General features: G+C 43.3%; 1 protein-coding gene across 1 annotated transcript in view; it reads left to right on the top strand.

Annotated features, from left to right (window-relative positions):
• Positions 1 to 14,003, top strand: part of DNHD1 (dynein heavy chain domain 1) — a 109,229-nt gene extending 95,226 nt beyond the window's left edge. Inside the window, 11 exon segments of the mRNA XM_058305812.1 lie at positions 7,934 to 8,257; positions 8,500 to 8,652; positions 8,837 to 9,015; positions 9,145 to 10,110; positions 10,310 to 10,496; positions 10,709 to 10,831; positions 10,906 to 11,107; positions 12,021 to 12,112; positions 12,269 to 12,418; positions 12,637 to 13,451; positions 13,629 to 14,003. Of these exon segments, the coding sequence (XP_058161795.1) occupies positions 7,934 to 8,257; positions 8,500 to 8,652; positions 8,837 to 9,015; positions 9,145 to 10,110; positions 10,310 to 10,496; positions 10,709 to 10,831; positions 10,906 to 11,107; positions 12,021 to 12,112; positions 12,269 to 12,418; positions 12,637 to 13,451; positions 13,629 to 13,979 (3,542 nt within the window). The 3' untranslated portion in view covers positions 13,980 to 14,003.
• Positions 14,004 to 21,493: the final 7,490 nt, after the last annotated feature.

The raw sequence follows: 21,493 nt of genomic DNA, 5'->3' as shown, positions 1-21,493 counted from the left end.
ACATTTGGTTCCCAGTTCCTCCTGAAAAAACAAAAACAACCGCAAACAAAGCAAGTGAAAAAACCAACTCAGGGTAGCCAGTGTGGCTCAGTGGTTGAGTGCTGGCTTCCCACATATGAGGTCCCAGGATCAATTCCCAGCCCCTGGTACCTCAGACAGAAAATCCAACTTTGCAGGAAATATTAAAGGAAACCATAAAGCCTGAAAGAAAAAGACAGGAAAAAGAGGCTTGGAGGAAAGTATAGAAGAACGAATAGCAGAAAGGATAACCAAAAGGGTAAAAAGACAGATGAAATTAAGAAAATAAAAAAAATAAAATGGTGGAAGTAAATAGTGTATTTACAGTAACATCATTGAATGTGAATGGATTAAAGTCCCCAAACAAAAGATATAGGCTGACAGAATGGATGGAAAAAAAACATGAGCCATCCATATAATGCTTACAAGAAACTCACCTTAGACCCAGGGATATAAAACGGCTGAAAGTGAAAGGTTGGAATAAAAAGAGCAGGGAGGGAGAGGGGGAGGGGGAGGGAAGAAAAGTATAATATATTACAGGGAAGCGGTTGTGGCTCAAGCAATCTAGTTCCTGTTTACCATATGGAGGACCTGGGTTCAATCCCTAGGACCTCCTGGTAAAAAAAGAAAAAAAATGTCCCAGACCTGCACAGATAGGTACAGGCCGCCACACAGTTAATCACATGGCGAAGTGACAAACCAAAAAGACAATGACGCAACCAGATAGAGAAAAAAAAAGAGTAAATTATGAGAAACTCTATGCCAGCAAACTAGACAACCTAGTTGAAATGGACACATTCCTAGAAATGCACAAACTACCTAGACTGATGTTACAAGAAATAAAAGAACTTAATAAACCAATCACATTTAAAGAAATTGAATCCATCATGAAAAATCTCCCCAAAATGACAAGTCCAGGATGAGATGACTTCACAAACGAATTCTACCAAGCATCCCAGAAGGAATTAAACTCTTCTGTTCAAACCCTTCCAAAAAATTGAAGAGGAGGGAAAATTAGGCAACACATTTTATGAAGCCAGCATCACCCTAATATCAAAACCAGATAAAGACACTAAAAAGAAAAATTACAGACCAATGTCTCTAATGAACATAGATAACAAAAATTCTCAACAAAATATTTTCAAATCGAATCCAATAACATATCAAAAGACTTGTATCATGACCAAGTGGGATTTATTCCTGGCATGCAAGGCTAGTTCAATGTAAGAAAATCAATCAATGTAATAACACTACATTAACAAATTGAAGGAAAAAAAACCACACAATCATTTCAGTTGATGCAGAAAAGGCATTCAGCAAACTCCAACATCCTTTCTTGAGAAGAAAACACTTCCAAATATAGGAATAGAAGGAAAATTCCCCAATATGATAAAAGGCATATATGAAAAACTCACACCAACATCATACTTAATGGGAAAAGGTTGAAAGCTTTCCTTCTAAGATTGGGAACATGACAAACATGTCCACTGGCACCATTGCAATTCAACATTGTACTAGAAGTTCTAGGTGGAGCAATTAGACAAGAAAAATAATTAAAGGCATCCAGATAGGAAAAGCAGAAGTAAAACTCTCACTATTTGCAGATGACATGATCCTATATTTAGATAATTCTGAAATGTCTACAATGAAACTACGTGAACTAATAAATGAGTTCAGCAAAATGGCAGGATACAAGATCAACAAGCAAAAATCAGTAACGTTTTTCTATACTAGTATTGAACAATTTGAGGAGGAAATCAGGGAAAATATTCTATTTACAATAGCAACAAAAAGATTCAGATGCCTAGGAGTTAATTTAACCAAAGAAGTCCTGAACCTATATGCAGAAAATTACAAAACAATGCTAAAAGAAATCAATAAAGACTTAAACAAATGAAAATAAATTTCATGTTCATAGATTGGAAGACCAAATATTGTGAAGATGTTAATGCTACCCAAACTGATTTATAGATTCAATGCAATACCAGTAAAAATTCCAACAGCCTACTTTACAAAAGTAGCAAAGGCAATTATCTAATTCGTTTGGAAGGGAAAGTATACCTGAATAGCCAAAAGCATTCTAAAAAAGAAGAGTGACATGAGAGGAATTTCACTGCCTGACCTTGAAACATATTACAAAGCTACAGTGGCCAAAACAGCATGGTATTGGCATAAAGACAGATAACATTCATTAGTGGAACAGAATTGAGAGTCCAGAAATATACCCTCACCCCTATAGCCAACTGGATTTTGACAAATCTACCAAGTCCATGTTAATGGACAAAATATCCTCTTCAACAAATGGTGCTGGGAGAACTGGATAGCCATAACCAAAAGAAAGAAAGAGAACCCCTATCTCATACCTTATACAAAAATTAACACAAAATGGATGGAGAACCAAAATGTGAAAGTGACTCCTAGAAGAAAATTGTAGGAAAACTTCTTTAAATATTGTGGTAGGTGGTAGGTTCTTAACCTTGCACCCAAAGCATGAGCAACAAAAGAGAAAAATAGATAAATGGAACCTCCTCAAAATTAAATACTTCTGTACTTCAAAGAACTTTGTCAAAAGGATGAAAAGGCAGCCAATTCAATGGAAGAAAATATTTGGCAATCACATATCCAGTAAGGGCCCATGATGCATCAAGAGATACTACAATTCAATGAAAAAATGACAAACAACCTGATTTAAAAATGGGCAAAAGACTTTATTTTTTTTATTTATTAAAGATTTACTTATTTATTTATTTCTCTCGCCTTCCTCCCTGCCCCAGTTGTCTGTTCTCTGTGTCTATTTGCTGTGTGTTCTTCTTTGTCCGCTTCTGTTGTTGTCAGCGGCATGGAAATCTGTGTTTCTTTTTGTTGCATCATCTTGTTGTGTCAGCTCTCTGTGTGTGCAGTGCCATTCCTAGGCAGGCTGAACTTTCTTTCGCACTGGGCAGCTCTCCTTACAGGGCGTGCTCCTTGCGCGTGGGGCTCCCCTATGCGGGGAACACCCCTGTGTGGCACGGCACTCCTTGCATGCATCAGCACTGCACATGGGCCAGCTCCACACAGGTCAAGGAGGCCCAGGGTTTGAACCACGGACCTCCCATGTGGTAGACGGACACCCTAACCACTGGGCCAAGTCTGCTTCCCCAAAAGACTTTGAAAGACAATTGTCCAAAGAAGAAATACAAATGGTGAAAAAACACATCAAAAAGCATTAAGCATCACTAGCAATTAGGGAAATGTAAATCAAAACTACAATGAGATATCATTTCATACCTATTAGAATGGCCACTATTAAAAACTTGAAAACTGTAAGTGTTGGGGAAGATATGCAGATACAGGAATGCTTATTCACTGTTGGGAATGTAGAGTGGTACAACCATTGAGGAGGACTCTCTGGCAGTTCCTAAGGAAATTGAATATAGACTTGCCATGTGACCCAGAAATACCATTACTAGGTATATACACAGAAGAACTGAGAGCAGTGACACAAACAGACATCTGCACATTTAACATTCATAGCAGCATTATTCATGATTGCCAAAAGGTGAAAACAACCCAGGTGTCTATCAACTAATGAGTGGATAAACAAATTGTGGTGTATAAACACAATGTAATTTTTTAAAATGTTCTATAGGCAGCTTAGTTTTTTATTTTTAAAATTATCAATTTTACTGATACATACTAACAAAATATACAATCCTTCCAAAGTGTACATTCAAAGGTATTTGGTATAATCATAGTTATGCATTTATCATTTCAATCATTATGAGGGTATTTTCATTATTCCAATAATAATAATAATAAACAAAAAACAGACATACAAACAAACAAAAACTCATCACCTCTCAATGTCACTATGCTTCTCCTGCCATACATAGCTGTTATTCTGTTTCTGTCTCTCTAGTTTGTGTTTCTATTTTGTATAGATGGAGTCATGCAATATGTAGTACCTCCTCTATAGTTTCTTTTCCTTGATATATTACTTTTTTTACTCTTAATGGGAAATTGAAAATACATTACTATATTACTGTCCATAGTTTGCCTGGTTGTATTTTTGCCTGATATTTATATCTTGTAATATTAAAGTACCTTTCTTCAGTTTCAAAAAAAAGTCTTATACATGAAAATAGTATCCATATTCATATTTCACCTGAGGTTTCACTGTGTTATACAGTCTCATGTTACATTTTTTCCTCCTAACAATACACATGTCCTTAGACTTTCCCTTTCACCCACTGACACACAATATTATGCCATGGTAATATTATGCCATGGTAAAAATAAATGTAGTCATGAAGCCTATAATAACATGGATGAACCTGGAGGGCATTATGTTAAATGAAGCAGTCCTGACATAAAAGGACAAATACTGTATGATTGTGCTATTATGAACTAAATATATTGTGTAAACTCAAGGAGTTAATTAGAATATGTCATCAGAAAATGGAATAGAGCTAGAGAATGGATAGCTGAGGGTTAATCTGTGCAGATTTGGTAAACAGGTTGTAAATCTTTGGAAATGAGTAGATATGGTGAAAGCACATCATTGTGTTTGTAACTAGCAGAGCTATTACATGGGTGTGATGGTGATTGAAAGGCTAAGTCTAAGGTCATGTATAATAATAGAAGGGAAGCTAAAAAACATAATTTGGGGATGTATAACATAGTGAAACCTCATGTAATATGAACATGGGTGATTTTGCATATATAAGACTGTTTTTATAAAATATAAATACAAATAGAGAGATGGAAAGAGAATAGCAGCTGTGTACAACAGGGGAAGCATAGAGAGATTGAGAGGTGATGAGTTTGTTTTGTTTTATTCTTATTATTGTTGGAATAATGAAAAGGCTCTAAAAATAATTGAAGTGATGAATGCAGTTATGTGATTATATGTATACCATTGTACACTTTAGGTGGATTTATACTTTATTAATATGTATCAATAAAATTGATTTGTTAAAAAATGCGGAAAAAATTTTAAACTCACTAGTAACTATGGAAACACAAGTTAAAGCAATACGATCTATCATTTCATAGCCACCAGATAAGAAAACATTAAAGTATCTTAAAATACCAAGTACTGAGAAAGACCTTCAAGAAAAGATCCTTCTTATGCAGTTTTGAAAGAAGCTTAAAATGTTACAACCTCTCAGAAAAACAGCATGGCAGTGTTTGTTAAAGCGGAAGAGGCCCATAAACTACAATCCAACATTCCACTCATCAGTGAAAGAGTAGTGTTACATAAGAAGACAAGCATAATAATGATCATTACAATATAATTTGTTAGAAGAATTATTGGAGGCTCTATCAGTGTCCCTGAGTGGGAAAATGAATAAATAAGTTGCAATATGTTCAAACAAAAGAATACTGTGCAGAAAAAAAAAAAAAAAAGAATGAAATGGAATTGTGTTTAGCCACATGAATAAATCTCAAAAACATAGTGGTGGGTGGGGAAAAAAATGTTGATGGAAGTTATGTACAATTTAGCATTTTTATAATTTTAAGCACACTCAAAACCATGCTAAATTAGTATAAAAACATATTTAATAAAGTATAAAAACATGCATGGGGATGAATAAATTTTTTTTAAAAAGTTACCATGGCTTAAACAAATAGGGATTTACTTATCTCACATTTTATGAAATACTGAGATAAGCAGGCGGATTGTTGCAGGGCTTCCATGTTGCCTTCAAGCACTCAGGTTCCTTCTCTCTCTTCTGCTGTACAATCCATAGCATGTTGGCTTATCACATTGTAGTAGGTGGAACGATGGCTCCCCAAAAGATATGTCCAGGGAAGCAGACTTGGCCCAATGGATAGGGCGTCCGCCTACCACATGGGAGGTCCGCAGTTCAAACCCCCGGCCTCCTTGACCCGTGTGGAGCTGGCCCACGCGCAGTGCTGATGCGCACAAGGAGTGCCCTGCCACAGAGGGGTGTCCCCCGCGTAGGGGAGCCCCACGCGCAAGGAGTGTGCCCCGTAAGGAGAGCTGCCCAGCGTGAAAGAAAGTGCAGCCTGCCCAGGAATGGCGCCGCCCACATGGAGAGCTGACACAACAAGATGATGCAACAACAACAAAAAAGAAAACATAGATTCCCAGTGCCGCTGATAAGGATAGAAGCGGTCACAGAAGAACACACAGCGAATGGACACAGAAAGTAGACAAGGGGGGTGGAATGGGGAGAGAAATAAAAAAATATATATATATATATAAATAATCCCTTTAAAAAAACAAACAAAAAACAAAAGATATGTCCATGTCCTAATCCCTGGAATCTGTGACTGTAACATTTGGAGAAAAGGTCTTTGAAGATGTAATTGGATTAATGACCTACAAATGAGATCGTCCTGGGTTATCCCAGTGGACCATAAATTCAGTGTGTCTTAAAGGAGGCAGAAGAGAAGACACAAATTCACAGAGAAAGTCATGACGACAGAGACAGAGACTGAAGTTAGACAGCCACATGCTAAGGAATGCCTGAAACCACTAGAAGCTAGAAGAGGCAAGGAAGGATTCTTCACTAGAACCTTTGGAGGGAGCGGGGCCCTGCTGACACCTTGGTCTTCTGTTCTTGACAACTGTGAGAGAGAAATTTCTGTTGTTTTAAGCCACGAAATTTGTGATAATTTGTTACAGCACCCTCCCTTCTTCCCCAGGGAACTAACTTACACATCATGGTTGAAAGATGGCTGCTGCACCCCCAAGCATCTTGTTGGAATTCTTGACGGTCATTTCTTTCTGTTTGTCAGGAAGACAAAAAAAATTCTAGAAATATGAATAGCCAAATGTGGTAGGCATAATTTTGTTGCCCTTGATCTTTGTCCTCTTGTGTTACTCCTATGCCAAGACTATGTTACATCAGATGGTGAAAGAGAGTTTGCAGCGTAATTAAGGTTACTAATCAGTTGACCTAAAGATAGACATTCTATCTTGGATTAATTTAGTGAGCCCAGTGGAATCATATGAGACCTTAAAAACAGAGAGGAGGGAAGAAAGAGCAGTCAGAGAGATTCTCTGCATCATTGCCAGCTTAGAGATGGAGGGGGCTACAGGGCAAGAGAGAGAATGGAATGAATTCTGCCAGAAATCAGTAAGCCTGGAAAAGGACCCTAATCTGCAGATGAGAACTGCAGTCCCAGCTAATACCCTGATTTTAGCCCAGTGATAACCTGAGCAGAGACTCCATGCATGCTGTTCTGGACTTCTGACTTATAGAACGGTGAGATAATAAATAAGTGTTGTTCTAAGCCAGTAAGTTTATGGCAATAGAAAATGAATACACCAAAATTGTGGACTTGACAACACCTACCTGCAAAGAACCTAGAAAAAACACATTTATCTTTTCCAGCTTCTAAAGTAGAGGCAGCCAGGGAGAAGGGAGTTGGGAATGGCTGTTTTTAACCAACATCCGTATCTGCCACACCACCCATAACTTGGCTAATTCCACAATTTATGGCCTTTCACTTACAAGTCACTACTTCTAGGCATGGAGTTCTGTATTATGGAGAACTCTTTTAGTTGCTAGGGGCAGAATTATCTTAGGTAAAGAAGGGAAATTCATTGACTCTTCTAACAAAATCTAAAGGAAGGGCAAAAATGGAGCTGATTTCAGGGATGACTAGGACCCCTCAGAATTTTAGAGTAATAACAATGATAGCTAACATTTACTGGATACTTACACATGCCAGTCTAAGTGCTTTATATGTATTATTTCATTTACTCAACACAGTAACCCTAGAGGTAGACACTAATATCAACCCCATCTTACAGATAAAGGAAATTAAGAGAGCTTAGGCAACTTTCCTAAGGAAGCCTCCTTGTGGGCCTTCCCATAAGATGGGGCCCTCGGGTGAACAGTACTTCCCAGGAGCCTAATTCTGCTCCTAAGAGCAGCTCCTCTGCATCTTTCTGCCCCAGGGATTGGCCTCATGAGAAATCAAGAGGAGAAAGGTAATGAGGATGATTCGGAAGAGGAAGATGATGGAAATGGGACGAGTGAGGAGGCTGAGGTCAAGCTAAGAGAGCAGAAGGCAGAGGAAAAGAAACTTAAGGAGGCAGAAGAGAAAGAAAAGAAGATAGAGCAAGAGCAAGAGAAGACAGAACAAGCAAAAGAAGGGAACAGGAGAGAGAACAAGTCCAAGGTGGCCTTGTGGACTCAGTCTCTTCCTGTTCCCTACCTCACCGTGCTCTCAGGTGCTGACCCAGAGTTGGGTCCTCGGCTCCAGGAGGCAGCTTCCAGTGGTGAGAACTGGTCCCCACTCACCATGTCCCTTTCTGGCCTGCCTCCATTTTGTGACCCCCACAGGCTCTCAGATCCCAATCTCACATCAGCTCCCATCCTTCATCCCAAGCACTAACTAGGTTGAAGAGTCCTAAGAGAACCCTCCTATCAGCCAGGGAGGAGCTGGTCAGAACCAAATCTTGTGCATGGGGGGCTTGCCTGCTGGCTTGCTGGGTAGCATGCCCTTGCCTCCCCCCCACAGGCCTTCCCGTGCTACTGACCAACATGGAGCGGGGTCTTGGGTGTCAAGAACTGAAGTGGCTGCTGCAGCGGGAGCAGCTGAGCCCACCCCAGGTGCAGCCTGGCTTCTGCCTCTATCTGAGCACTACTCTCCCCCTCAGCTCCTTGAATAAAGGTGAGGCCCATTGGGCATGTTGCCAGCACAGCTCTCTGGTCAAACTAAGCCCCCAAGACTAGCCTTAAGAGGGCTTCTCACCCCCCTGGCCTAGAGCATAGTAGGGGGAAACATTCCCCATGCTGCCCACACCCCTGACTCTGCCAAGGGGAAGGGGCTTAGGCGTCACTCATATGACTCCTAGTGCTAGATTGTAACCTGCTGAAGAGGCTGAATGTGCTGGACTTGGGCCTGAACATGGAAGTACTAGAAGAACAGATGCTGCATGAAATCATGTGTGTAGAGTGCCCTGAGCTCGAGACCCGCTGGCAAGACATAAAGATCAGGACCCTGGATACCTGTGAAGCCATGGAGTCTGCTGAGGTGCTGCTGAGGGCCCCAGTCTTTGGGTTGGGATGAGTATTGGAGGGGCTGTAGGGGTGGGGGATGAGTATGGACACCTGGGGACTGTATGGGAAAGGGCCAGGACCACGCAATGAGTTGATTATGCAGGAGCGGCTGCTGGCGATGCTGCTGGTCCAGAATCTAGAACAACAGAAACCAGCCAAGTTCCTGCGGGCCATGGTGAGGGCCCAGGCAGGGCTATGTCAGCTGCGTGCCCAGTACGAGGAGCTGGAAGACATGAGACTGCAGGAGGTGGCATTATGGGCACCCTATCGGCGTGTGGTCCGGTATGGAATGGCCTTGGTTCAGGCCCTAAGCCCATTGCAGAACCTGCTGCCACTTTTCCGTATGAGCCCAGACAAGTGGCTGGCAGCCACCAAGAAGGCTCTGAACAGCATGAAGCAACGTGAGATCCAGCCAGGGGAAGACCTGGCCAGCCATCTACTGCAGCTGAGAGCACAGCTGACCCGCCAGTTGCTGGACAGCACAGTAGCTGCCCTGGGCCTGACCCAAGTACCCTTGGTGGGTGCCTTGGGTGCTCTGGCTCTACTGCGAGTGACAGGAAAAGCATCAGAGCTGGAGAGGTTGGCACTTTGGCCTGGACTGGCAGCCTCTCCCAGCACAGGCCAGAGCAAGCCAGTCCTGGGCATGGCTCGACCAGCCTGGATAGGGCTGAAGGCATGGCAGGAGTGTGGGATGTTAGAGCTGCTGCCCCCATTTGCTGGCCTGCGTGCATCCCTGGCAGGCCACTCCAATGTTTGGCAGGCTTATCTGTCACTGTCATCCACAGTGCTGGGCCCTGCTCCTGGGCCCAGTCCTGATCCCCTCAGCCTCCTCCAGAAGTTGATCCTGTGGCGCGTGCTGCGACCTGAACGTCTGGCAGGTGCCCTGGCAGACTTTACCACCAGCCTCCTGGGCCGGCCCCTGGATGAAACCCTAGATGCCTCCACCATGCTCCTGGAGCACAGTCAGGCTACTCAACCCATGCTGGTCTTGTTGCCACCACCTGGCCACCCCACAGCCACTCTGCACCCTCTCACTGTCATCCAGAAACTGGCTGCCAAGCATGAGCAGGTTTGAGTCTAGCCTCTTGGCCACACAGTGACCTGGGAATCCTATGAGCTGGGATTGGATGTGGGCACCTCCTCTCAGCATACTTATGGATCTTTCTGGATGTCTCAGTCTTTCAGGGCCCTTGTGGCATTAGGTTGGCTTCCTTGGGTCACCCCATCATCCTTTTGAGTCACTCTGCCATCTGTCTGTTGGTCCCTAGGGGCAGAAACATCTGCAGGTGATAGCTCTGGGCTCTGAAGCTTGGGACCCAGTCCCAGGAGTAGTCAACACTCTATGCCAGGCTATGCACAACGGGTATTGGATGGTGCTGGATAACTGTCATCTGATGCCTCACTGGCCAAAATCGCTGCTTCAGCCCTTGCTGGACCTGTTTGATGGAGCCAAGGGTGGGTCTGCTGCCTAGAGATGGAAGGCAGGACCCTACCCTACCACTTGGGCCTGGGTTTGAACTCTCAGTCCTCATTGCTGACCCCTTAGCCCCAAGCCTGTCCCCTTGGCCTTGTGTCTGACTCCCCATTGCCAGCCTCAAGCCTGATCCTCAGGCCTGTGTCTGACTCCTTACCCCAGGCCTGATCTCAGTTCCATGTCTGACCCCTAGTGATCTCAGACATGGAGTCAGAACTGCATGTAGCCCAACCTGCAAGCAGGAATTTGGCCACAGTCCACAGGGATTTCCGCCTTTGGTTTATTGCGTCTGCAGAGGCTATTGCTTCCTTGCCAGGTGAGGAGCCTCTCCCTACAGGCTCTCATAGTGGAAGGGCCTTGTGCTGACTCAGCGCTCTTCTTCCTCCCCAGCTATGCTGACTCAGTACTCCATGCCTGTTTTCTGGGATAAGTCCCTGGAGTTGGGCCGAGTCCTGATCGACAGTTTGGGGGTAGCCCAGCAGGAACTCTGTGTACAACCACTCACCCAGGCATTGCCTCTACTTCTCCTACATGGCCTCCTGCTACACCGGCAGCTCTATGGACCGAGACTGCAGGCACACAAGGGGCGCTGGTAAGGGACCCACCCATCCGGTTAGTCAGTCAGTCAGCCAGAAAACACTGAATATCTTCCGTGTACTGGGATGAGTAAGACATTTTCATCTCTGGCAAGCTCCAAAGTGTGTGGGCAAGGGAAATCATTTTGCTTTGAATTGAGTCTTGAAAGAAAGGCAGATCAGGTGGTAATGGGGCCTTTCTGAGTAGAGGAAAGAAAGCTCAGCAGGAGGGAGAAGACTCCAGTGTGACTGAGGTGGCCATGCTGGGGACTGAGTATGCAGAGGCAAGGTTAGTCATAAAGAGCCTTTTAGACCATGGCAATGGACCTGATTTTATCCTGAGAACAGTGGAAAGCCATTGGAAAGTTTTAAGTAGGAGAAAAATGATGCTATGTGTCTGTTGAAAAGATCATGCTGACTTGCAGTGTAGAGAATGGACCAGAGTGTGCAGGGCTGGGGGTGAGCAGAACTGTTTTTAGGAGGCTGTGGCAGTCTCCAGGAAAGACATAGTGGTATCAGTGGTATGGCTGAGGGTAGTCACAGGAGGGAGAGAGAATAAATATGGGGTCGGGGAGCACAGTGAGGAAGATGGGGGAATCTGGATTTCTGCCTTGGACAACTGGGTGACTGAATATGAAAACAGAGGCTACATGAAATCATGTGCATAGAGTGTTCTGAGCTCAAGACCCACTGGCAAGATCGAAAGATCAGATCCCTGGAAACCTACGAAGCCAGGGTTAAAGGTGGAACCGGTTTTGTGGGGAAAATGATGATTTCATGAAAGTTATAATTGAGGTGCCAAGTAGCAACAACCAGTGAGTCCCCATGAGTTTGGAGCTCAGGAGAGAGATTTGGGCTGGAGATAAAGATTTGAGCATCCTCAACATGGAGATGGTACTTGAAACCCTACATCCCACTTCCTTCTCCCAGGAGTGAGGTGACCCTGACCCAGGTTCTTCAGACCCATGACCAGCTGTGGGCCAACTTCAGCAATCCCAGTGTTGCCATGCAGGAGCTGGCCGGTGAGACCCTTCCCATGCCCATGCAGCCATCAGCACCCAAGATAGCTGGTAAAGGGGTGGGGTGGGGGTACTGAGAGATTAGAGCATGATGCATGACTTTGGTTTGGGGAATGGTAGAAACTGGAGGGGCTGGAAGGCCTACAACTTCAATTTCAGCTTCGGTTTTCTATGGGGGTCCCTTGCGGGACACCGAGGATAGAGAGGCCCTGAGAAGCCTCACTCAAGCCTGCCTGAGCCCCAGCAGCTGGAGCTGGACACACCCCCACACGCCCCAGTATCTGCTGGCCACTCTTATGCCTGGCCCAGGTAAGCCCCAGTCAAGTACCTGTGTTGGGGTGAGGAGGAGGGCAGTGTACCACCACCCCCATAGATATGCGGACAGCAGTACTAATGAAGGTAGATGGGGGGCAATATTCACTCATTTCTGGGGTGGTGATGTAGAGGGTCAGTGGAAGGCCTACTCCCTCCGGTCTGGAGATGAAGCGAGTCCATCTGCCTTTCACCCCTCACTTCCAACCCCCAAGATCTAGGGGAGCTGGATGCTCTGGCAGAGTGCAAGGCCCAGATGCACCTACTGCCCACACCACCTGAACCCCGGATCTGCGGACTGAGTGCAGGCCCCCAGGCCTGGCTGTTGCGACACCAGAGTCGCGCCCTCCTGAGGGCGCTGCAGCGTTGTTCACCCGCTTGGCTTCCTGAGGGTCGCAGAGGCGCCTGGCGCGCCGAGAGGCGGCTACGGCATCGCCTAGCGCAAGCTGCGCGGAGGCTGGAGTCTCTGCAGTCTCTGCTGGCCGGGACCACTCACCAACGTGAGTTCAGCGCCGAGTGGGCGGTGCTGGGACCGAAGGCTCGGGGGCCTCTGCAGGGCTTCCTAGAGACCGAGGCGCTGGAACTGAGGGAGCTGGTGGACATACTGCAACGCGACCTTGACTGCCTGTCGCAGCAGCTGAAAGGCGCACCCCCGTGCGCCTCCCGGCGCTGTGTTGCTGTGGCCCAGGCTCTCTGGACAGGTCGATTACCCCCACCTTGGCGACCCCATGCGCCTGCCGGCTCGCAGCCGCCCTGGCACTGGCTGCGACAACTGTCGCGCCGTGGACAGCTGTTGACCCGCTACCTGGTCTCGGGCGCCGGCACGGTAGTATCAGAGCGTGTCTTCCACCTGTCAGCCTTTAGACGCCCGCGCCGCCTGTTGCTGGCACTGCGTTGGGAGGCTGCATTAGCCACGGCCATTCCGGACCAGTACCTGCCCAGCCGGAATCTTCCTGGTAACCGAGACTCAGACTTCTGTCAGGCACCGCAGAAACGTCTGGAGCTGAACAGCAATCCTCTGCGCCTCTGGGTATCTTCTCGCCGCCTTTCGATCCCAATCACGCTCCCAAGGTCCCTGACTCCACAGTAGACCACCTTGTCTCTTCCTGAGGTTACCCTTTTGTGACCCCACCCCCGTTCTCAGATGCAACTCCACCCCAACCTCCAGCTTCCTTAGCCTTGCCTGACCAATTTCTGGCGCCCCCAGGTGGAGAATGGCCCCAACCCTCCGGTTCCAGAGATGGGGCTGCTGCTGACTGGGCTCCAGCTCCTGCATGCTGAGTGGGACCCGATAGCTGGGGTCTTGCAGGACAGTTCCTCCAGCCAGCCCAGTCCTCTGCCTCTGGTCAGCGTCAGCACACAGGCCCAGAGCACCAAGGACCAGCCACCCCCAGGCGGCCTGGCCGTGTACTCCTGTCCTGTGTACATGGAAGGGCCCCTGGGCATCACTAAGCTGCACAGCAGGAACATCCTAATGCACCTGCCCCTGCCCACAAAGCTCAGCCTTGCCACCTGTGCCCAACGAAGAGTCCATGTGTGCAGCTCACCCCTGCCCTGAACCCTCAGCCAAAATAAAGTTGGAGTGATTCAATGAGAGATTCCTGAGATTTAAAGGAGAACTGGAGAAGGCAGAATACGATGGACTGAGGGGAGGGCAAAGCGTGAGCATACTGAGGAGAGAGCAGGATGTGCACATGGGGAAGCAGAGGTATATTCACAATGAAGAGGGTGTGTGCCTGGCAGCTGGGGAGAGAGGAGTGTGGGTACTCACTGGGGAAAGAACCCTGTGGTTAGCCATGAAGTACAGGAGATAAGGCAGATCTGGCAATGGCTAACACAGAATGCTTGAACCAATCCTGCTCTACCAGTGATCTCCCCCTATGGATTCTCTGAGTCAGCCATAAACACAAAAAACAAAAGCCAAATAAAACACAAGGTCCCCTGTTCATTCAATTATTTATTGAATAATTCAAAGCTAGATGAAAAAAAAAAGAAATAACAAAAAATAGAAATACACAATTATTTATTGATCACTTCTCTGAGCCAGATACTTTTTCGGGCACTGAGGAGGTTATTCTAATGTAGGAAAAAGGTAATAAAAGGTCAACATGTAAATTAGTGTTGATCATTTTTAAATACTATAAAGAAAATAAAACAGGGAGATGTGTTAGAGAGTCACTAGAGGGGGCAGTTAATACAGTTTGGGTGGTCAGGGAAGGCTTCCTGAATATTTGAGAAGGAGCTAGCTATAAGAAGATCTAGGAGGGAAACGGATGTGGCTCAAGTGATAGAGCTTACACCTACCATATGGGAGGACCCAGGTTCGATCCTTGGGGCCTCCTGATGAAAAAGAAGAGAAAGTGTGTCCACACAGTGAGCCAGTGCCCGTGTGAGTGCCTGTGTGGTGAGCCAGTGCCCGGGTGAGTCACGCAGCAAGATGATGATGCATCAAAAGAGAGACAAGGGGAAAGTCAATGTGAAGTGCAGCAGAAACCAGGAGGTGGTGCAATTGACAGGGAACCTTTCTCCACATCAGATTCTGCAGGATCGAATCCAGGTGAATCCTAGAGGAGAGAAAATGAGAAGACAACACAGAGAGCAAAAACAGCAGGGTGGGAGGAGGGCAAGGGGGGAAATAAATAAGATCTAGGAGAAGTGTTTCAGGTGAGCCCTCAGTAAGTGTAAAAATCCTGAAACAGGAACAACCTTGGGCTGTTTGAGGAACAGAACATGCAGCTGGAGCATAGTGAGGGAGGGAGGAGCAGAATGATACAAAATGATGGCAAGGTATAAAAAGGGGTAGTCTCATAGGGACTTGCCATAATAATGAGCTTGTATTTTTAAAGCATAACCAGAGTCTTTAGAAGAGTATTAGGCAGGAGATGGCATGATCTGATTTGCATTTTTTCAAAGAACATTCTGGCTGCTCTAAGGTGGATGGATGGTAGAAAAGCCAGAGGAAGAAGTAGGAAGATCTGTCTGGAGGCTTGGATGATGGGGCTTGGATAGGAACATAACAGGGAAGATGGAGAACTGATATACTTAGGAATATTCTGGAGGCAAATCCAGCAGGACTTCTGCTGGATTTCACATGGCCATTGGGGAGAAATGACTCTAGGAGTCTTAGATTGCTAGGGCTGCATTACAAAGTACCACAGACTGAATGGCTTAAAACAACAGAAATCTATTCTCACAGTATTACAGGTTAGAAGTCTGAAATCAAGGTGTTGGCAGGGCCATGCTTCCTCTGAAGTCTTCAGGGTAATGGTGGTAACTTAATGGCAATCCATGGCATTCTTTGGCATGTGGCATAACACAGTCTCTGCCTCTACAACATGGCCATCTTTGTCTGTGTCCGAATTTCCTCCTTATAAGGACACCAGTCTTATTGGATTAGAGCACACCGTAATCCAGTTTAGCCTCATCTTAACTAATATCTTCAAAGATCTGATTTCCAAATAGGATCACAATCACAGGCCCAGGGGATAGGACTTGAATGCATCTTTTTAAGGAGACACAACAATTCAATCCATAACAATGATTCCTAGATTTCAGACTTGAGAAATTGGGTGGCTCATGGTGTCATTAACTGAGATGGGAATTTGAGAGAGGAACAGGTTTGGAGTGGGGAATCAAAAGTTCTGCTTTGATATATGTTTGGTTATTATTACTTGTGTGATTGCATGATGTCTTAAGGCAAGCCTCTCTGATAAAAATCAGGTTGGAGTATATCAGAGCTAAAGGCATGCATGGGCTTGTCTCCTTGCCCCCAAGCAAGAAAACTGATTAGACACAACTTACCTATCTCACTGTATGGCTTGGTACCAGCTATGTGATGGAAGAAATGCAGAGAGAAGTGTGTACTGAGCATAGTTGCCCAGGCTTTTCATAAACTGTAACCCCACTCACTACAAACTGGGGCAACTGCTGTCCTTTAATAAAAGGTTGAGCAGAAATGACAGAGCTTCCATTTTCCCCAGAAATCCTTCCCTTTTCTTTTCCATGTCATCTATGTGCATGGGTGTTTCTTCAGGAAATCTGAGCAGAGTATTAGAGAAGTCCATTCTGGGTAAATGAATGCTCCTTCGATGTCTACCACCACTCTAATTTATCTTCCAGTGGGAGTAGGGAACAATAGTGAGATACCTGTAAAAACACCAGAAATTTGTTAGTAAACAGTATTTTCTACAAATCCATACCAACCTCTAGACTGAAATTTATTCTTGCATTATAGCCAAGCTGTTCAACTTAGTTGACTAGAGATAAAATGAGTACCACATAACAGCCCAAATACAATGACTGGTATGTAAAAATGTCCCAGATAATTTTATTCTTAATTATACCAGATACATAAAAATGCCATCAGGAAAATAAAGTCCCAGAAAATAAAAGGAAAGAAGACAAAGGGAAAACATTAGCCCCATCCTTTCCTGATAGATTGGGGAAGTGTAAGAGTAGAGACAGGAGAGGAAAGAGTGTAAAATCAGTCTGATCTGGGACTTTGAGGCCTTGAAGAGGGAGGAAAAATAATTTTTTAAATGTTAAATAAATCAATTTTATTAATACATATTAGTAAAGCATACAGTGAATCCAAAGTGTATAATCAATGGTATTTGGCATAATCGCATTGTGCATTCATCACTTCAGTTGTTATTAGAGCATTTTCATTATTTCAATAAAAATAAAAAACAAACAGAAATTCATCACCTTTCAGTCACTCCATACTTCCCCTGCTGTACGTAGGTGCTATTTCTGGCTATTATTGCTTATTTATTTATTTTAAAGCAGAAATATTCACATACCATAAAATCGATCCAAAGTATATAATCAATGGGTTTCAGTATAATCACAATGTTGTACATTCATCACCAAAAAAATTTTAGAACAATTTCATTACTCCAAAAAAACCTCCTGACTCTTTAGCAGTCATCTCTCAATCCCTCTATCCTTCCACAGCCCTACATAACCATTAATCTTATTTCATCTTTATAATTGATTTATATTTGCACATTAAATAAATGGAAGAATTTAAATAAGTGAAAAATTTTCCTGTTTATTTGTTTTTTTGTTTATTATTATTATTGAAATAATGAAAATGCTCTAATAATGACTGAAGTGATGATTGCACAATGTGGTTATGACCAAATACCATTAATTGTACACTTTTTGATGAATTGTATGCTTTATCAATATGTACCAATAAAATTGATTTGTTTTTAAAAATAAGAAAGATTACTGGTTTTTGCAAGTTGATCTTGTATCTTACCAATTTGCTGAAATCATTTATTCAAGTAGCTTTGTTGTAGACATGTCAGAATTTTCTAAATATAAGATCGTGTCATCTGTGAATAGTGAGAGTTGTACTTCCTCTTTTCCTATTTGAATGCCTTTTAGTTTTGTTTTTTTCTTGTCTAATTGCTCTAGCTAGAACTTCTAGCTCAATGCTGAATAACAGTGGTGACAGTGGGCACCTTGTCTTTTTCCCAATCGCAGAGGGAAAACTTTTAACCTTTCCCCATTGAGTACATTGTTGGCTATGGGTTTTTCATATATGTCCTTTATAGTATTGAAGAATTTTCCTTCTATTCCTATCTTTCGAAGAGTTTTTTTCAAGAATGCTGGATTTTGTTGAATGCCTTTTTTGCATCCATTTAAATGATCATGTGTTTTTTTCCCCTTCAATTTGTTAATGTAGTGTATTACATTAATTGATTTTTTTTCCCAAATTCTACTCAATTTATTCATTTTTTAAAAAGATATTACAGTAAAAAAAAATGAGGTCCCCATTCGCCCCCACCACCCCCACCCCACCACTCCCCCCACAGTAACACTCTCCCCCATCATCATGTCACATCCATTGCGTCTGGTGAGTACATCTCCGGGCATTGCTGCACCCCATGTCCCGTGTTCCACACCATAGCCCACACTTTCCCACGTTCCATCCAGTGGGCCATGGGAGGACATACAACATCTGGCAATTGTCCCTGGGGCACCACCCAGGACAACTCCAAGTCCCAAGAATGCCTCCACATCTCTTCTCTTCCTCCCATTCCCCGCACCCAGCAGCCACCATGGCCATGTTTTCCACATCAATGCCACATTTTCTCGATTATTAACCACAATAGTTCATGAATAGGATATCATTAAGTCCACTCTGATCCTTACTGTATTCCTCCTTCCTGTGGACCTTGGCTTGGTTGAGTCCATTCCACATCTATGTCAAGAGGGGGTTTAGATTCCACATGGATATTGGATGCAATCCTCTTGCTTTCAGTTGTAGGCACTCTAGGCTCCATGGTGTGGTGGTTGACATTCTTCAACTCCATGTTAGCTGAGTGGAGTAAGTCCAATAAATCAGAGTGTAGGAGCTGAAGTCTGTTGAGGCTCAGGGCCTGGCTATCATATTGTCAGTCCAGAGATTCAAATCGCCTAGATATATCTTAAACCCCAGCACCAACTACAAATCCAGTAAAGTAGCATGAAAGGCTTGTGAAAAGAGATCCCATCTGAGTCCAGCTCCATCATGCAGAAACACCAACTCCGGAGAAGGGCCAACTGGCATGGCAGTGAACCCCATCTGCCACGACCATAGAACCTGTGGTTCTCTTTAGCCCTCAAAAGGACCAATATCTGGGGTTGTATCTACTTTATCTGTCTCTGAGACTCTGCTCAAGTGTGCATAAGGGCAATTCTTCTGACAACCTCCAGACTCTTTTTAGAAACTCATAGCCATATGAACTCATTTGTCTTTTCCATTTCCCCCTTACTTTAGGTCAGACAGCATTTTTAACTCCTGTTATTATATGTATATTGAACCACCCTTGCAACCAGGAATAAATCCCACTTGGTCATGGTGTATCATTCTTTTGATATGCTGTTGGATTCTATTTGCAAGTGTTTTGTTGAGAATTTTTAAAAAGATTTTATTTATTTATTTATTTATTTATTTACTTATTTATTTCTGCCTCCCACACCCCCCATTGTTTGTGCTACTGTCTGCTCTCGGTGTCTGTTCATTGTGTGCTTGTCATCTTTTTTGGGGGAGGCAAGGGACCTCCCATGTGGGAGGAAGGTGCCTAATCACTTGAGCTACCTCTACTCCTTGCTGTGTCTCTCATTGTGTTTCCTCATTGTGTCTATTCATTGCATCATCTTTTTGCATCAGCTCGCCATGCCAGCCTATTATGTCAACTCACTGTCTTGATCATCTTCTTTAGGAGGCACCGGAAATAGAATCTGGGACTTCGCATATGGTAGGTGGATGCCCAACAGCTTGAGCCACATCTGCTTCCTGAGAATTTTTGCATCTATGTTTATTAGAGAGATTCATCTGTAGTTTTCTTTTCTTGTAGCATCTTTATCTGGCTTTGATGTTAGGGTGATGTTGGCATCAAATGTACTGAGTAATTTTCCCTTCTCTTCAATTTTTTATAAGAGTTTAAATAGGATTGGTGTTAATTCTTCTCGAAATGCTTGCTAGAATTCACCTGTGAAGCCATCTGGTCCTGGACTTTTCTTTTTTGGAAGATTTCTGATGACGGATTAAATCTCTTTAAATGTGATTGGTTTGTTAAGTTTTTGTATTTCTTGTAGCATCAGTGTAGGTTGTTTGTGTATTTCTAAGAATTTGTCCATTTCATCTAGGTTGCCTAGTTTGTTGCATTACAGTTTCTCAGAATATCCTCTTAGGATCCTTTTTATTTCTGTGGGGTCAGTTATAACTTCCCCCCTTTCATTTCTGATTTTATTTGCATCTTTTCTCTTTTTTAGTCTAGCTAAGGGTTTGTCAGTTTTATTGATCTTCTCAAAGAACCAGCTTTTGGTTTTGTTGATTTTCTCTATTTTGTTGTTTTTGTTGTTCTCAATTTCATTTATTTCTGTTCTAATCTTTATTATTTCTTTCTTTCTGCTTGTTTTGGGAATGGTTTATTGATCTTTTTCTAGTTTCCCCAGTTGTTCAGTTAGAACTTTGATTTTAGCTCTTTCATCTTTTTTAATATGGGTGTTTAATGCTATAAATTTCCCTCGCAGGACTGTGTTCACTGTATCCCATAACTTTTAATACGTTGTGTTCTCATTTTCATTTATCTCAATATATTTACTAATTTAACCTACAATTTCTTCTTTGACCCACTGATTGTTTAGGAGTTTGTTGTTTAGCCTCCACACATTTACAAGTTTTCCCCCTTTCCATCTATTATTGATTTCCAATTTCATTCCATTATGATCTGAGATGGGTGCTTTGCATAATTTCAATATTTTTATATTTATTGAAAACTTTCTTGTTACCTAACATGTGGTCTTTCCTTTGGAAAGATCCATGGGCATTTGAGAAGAAAGTATAACGTGCTAATTGTGGTGCAACATTCTATATATGTCTGTTAGGTTTAGCTTGTTTATCATATTGTTCAAGTTCTCTGTTTCCTTGTTGATCTTTTCTCTAGTTGTTCTATCTAATGATGTGAATGTGTGTTGAAGTCTCCAACCACTGTTGTAGAGAATTTTATTTCTCCCTTCGGTTTTGTCAGAGTTTGCCTCCTGTATTTTTGGGCACACTGATTAGGTGCATAACTATTTATGATGTTTATTTCTTCCTGGTGGATTGGCCCTCTTATTAATTTATAATGGCCTCTGTATCTCATATAACTTTTTTACATTTAAACTCTGTTTTTCCTGATATTAGTATAGCTACCACTACTATTTTGGGTTACAGTTTGCATGGATTATTTTTTCCAACCTTTCATTTTCAGCCAGTTTGTATTCCTGGGTCTAATGTAAGTCTCTTGTAGGCAGCTTTTGGATGGCTCATGTTTTTTTATCCATTCTGTCAGCCTGTATTTTTTTGTTTGGGGAGTTTAATCCATTCACATTCAATGATATTATGGTAAATACATTGTTTACTTCTACCATTTTATTCTTTGGTTTTCATATGTCATATCTTATTTTTGTCTGTCTTTTTATTCTTTTGGTTATCCTTTCTGTTATTCTTGCCTTGTACACTCTCCCCAAGCATCTCTTTCCTGTCTTTTCTCAACATTATAGTTTCAACCATGTATCTGACAATCTCCTGTG

The sequence above is a fragment of the Dasypus novemcinctus genome, chromosome 10 (genome assembly GCF_030445035.2).
Source record: "Dasypus novemcinctus isolate mDasNov1 chromosome 10, mDasNov1.1.hap2, whole genome shotgun sequence".
Lineage (NCBI taxonomy): Eukaryota > Metazoa > Chordata > Mammalia > Cingulata > Dasypodidae > Dasypus > Dasypus novemcinctus.
This window is presented reverse-complemented; position numbering and strand designations above follow the sequence as displayed.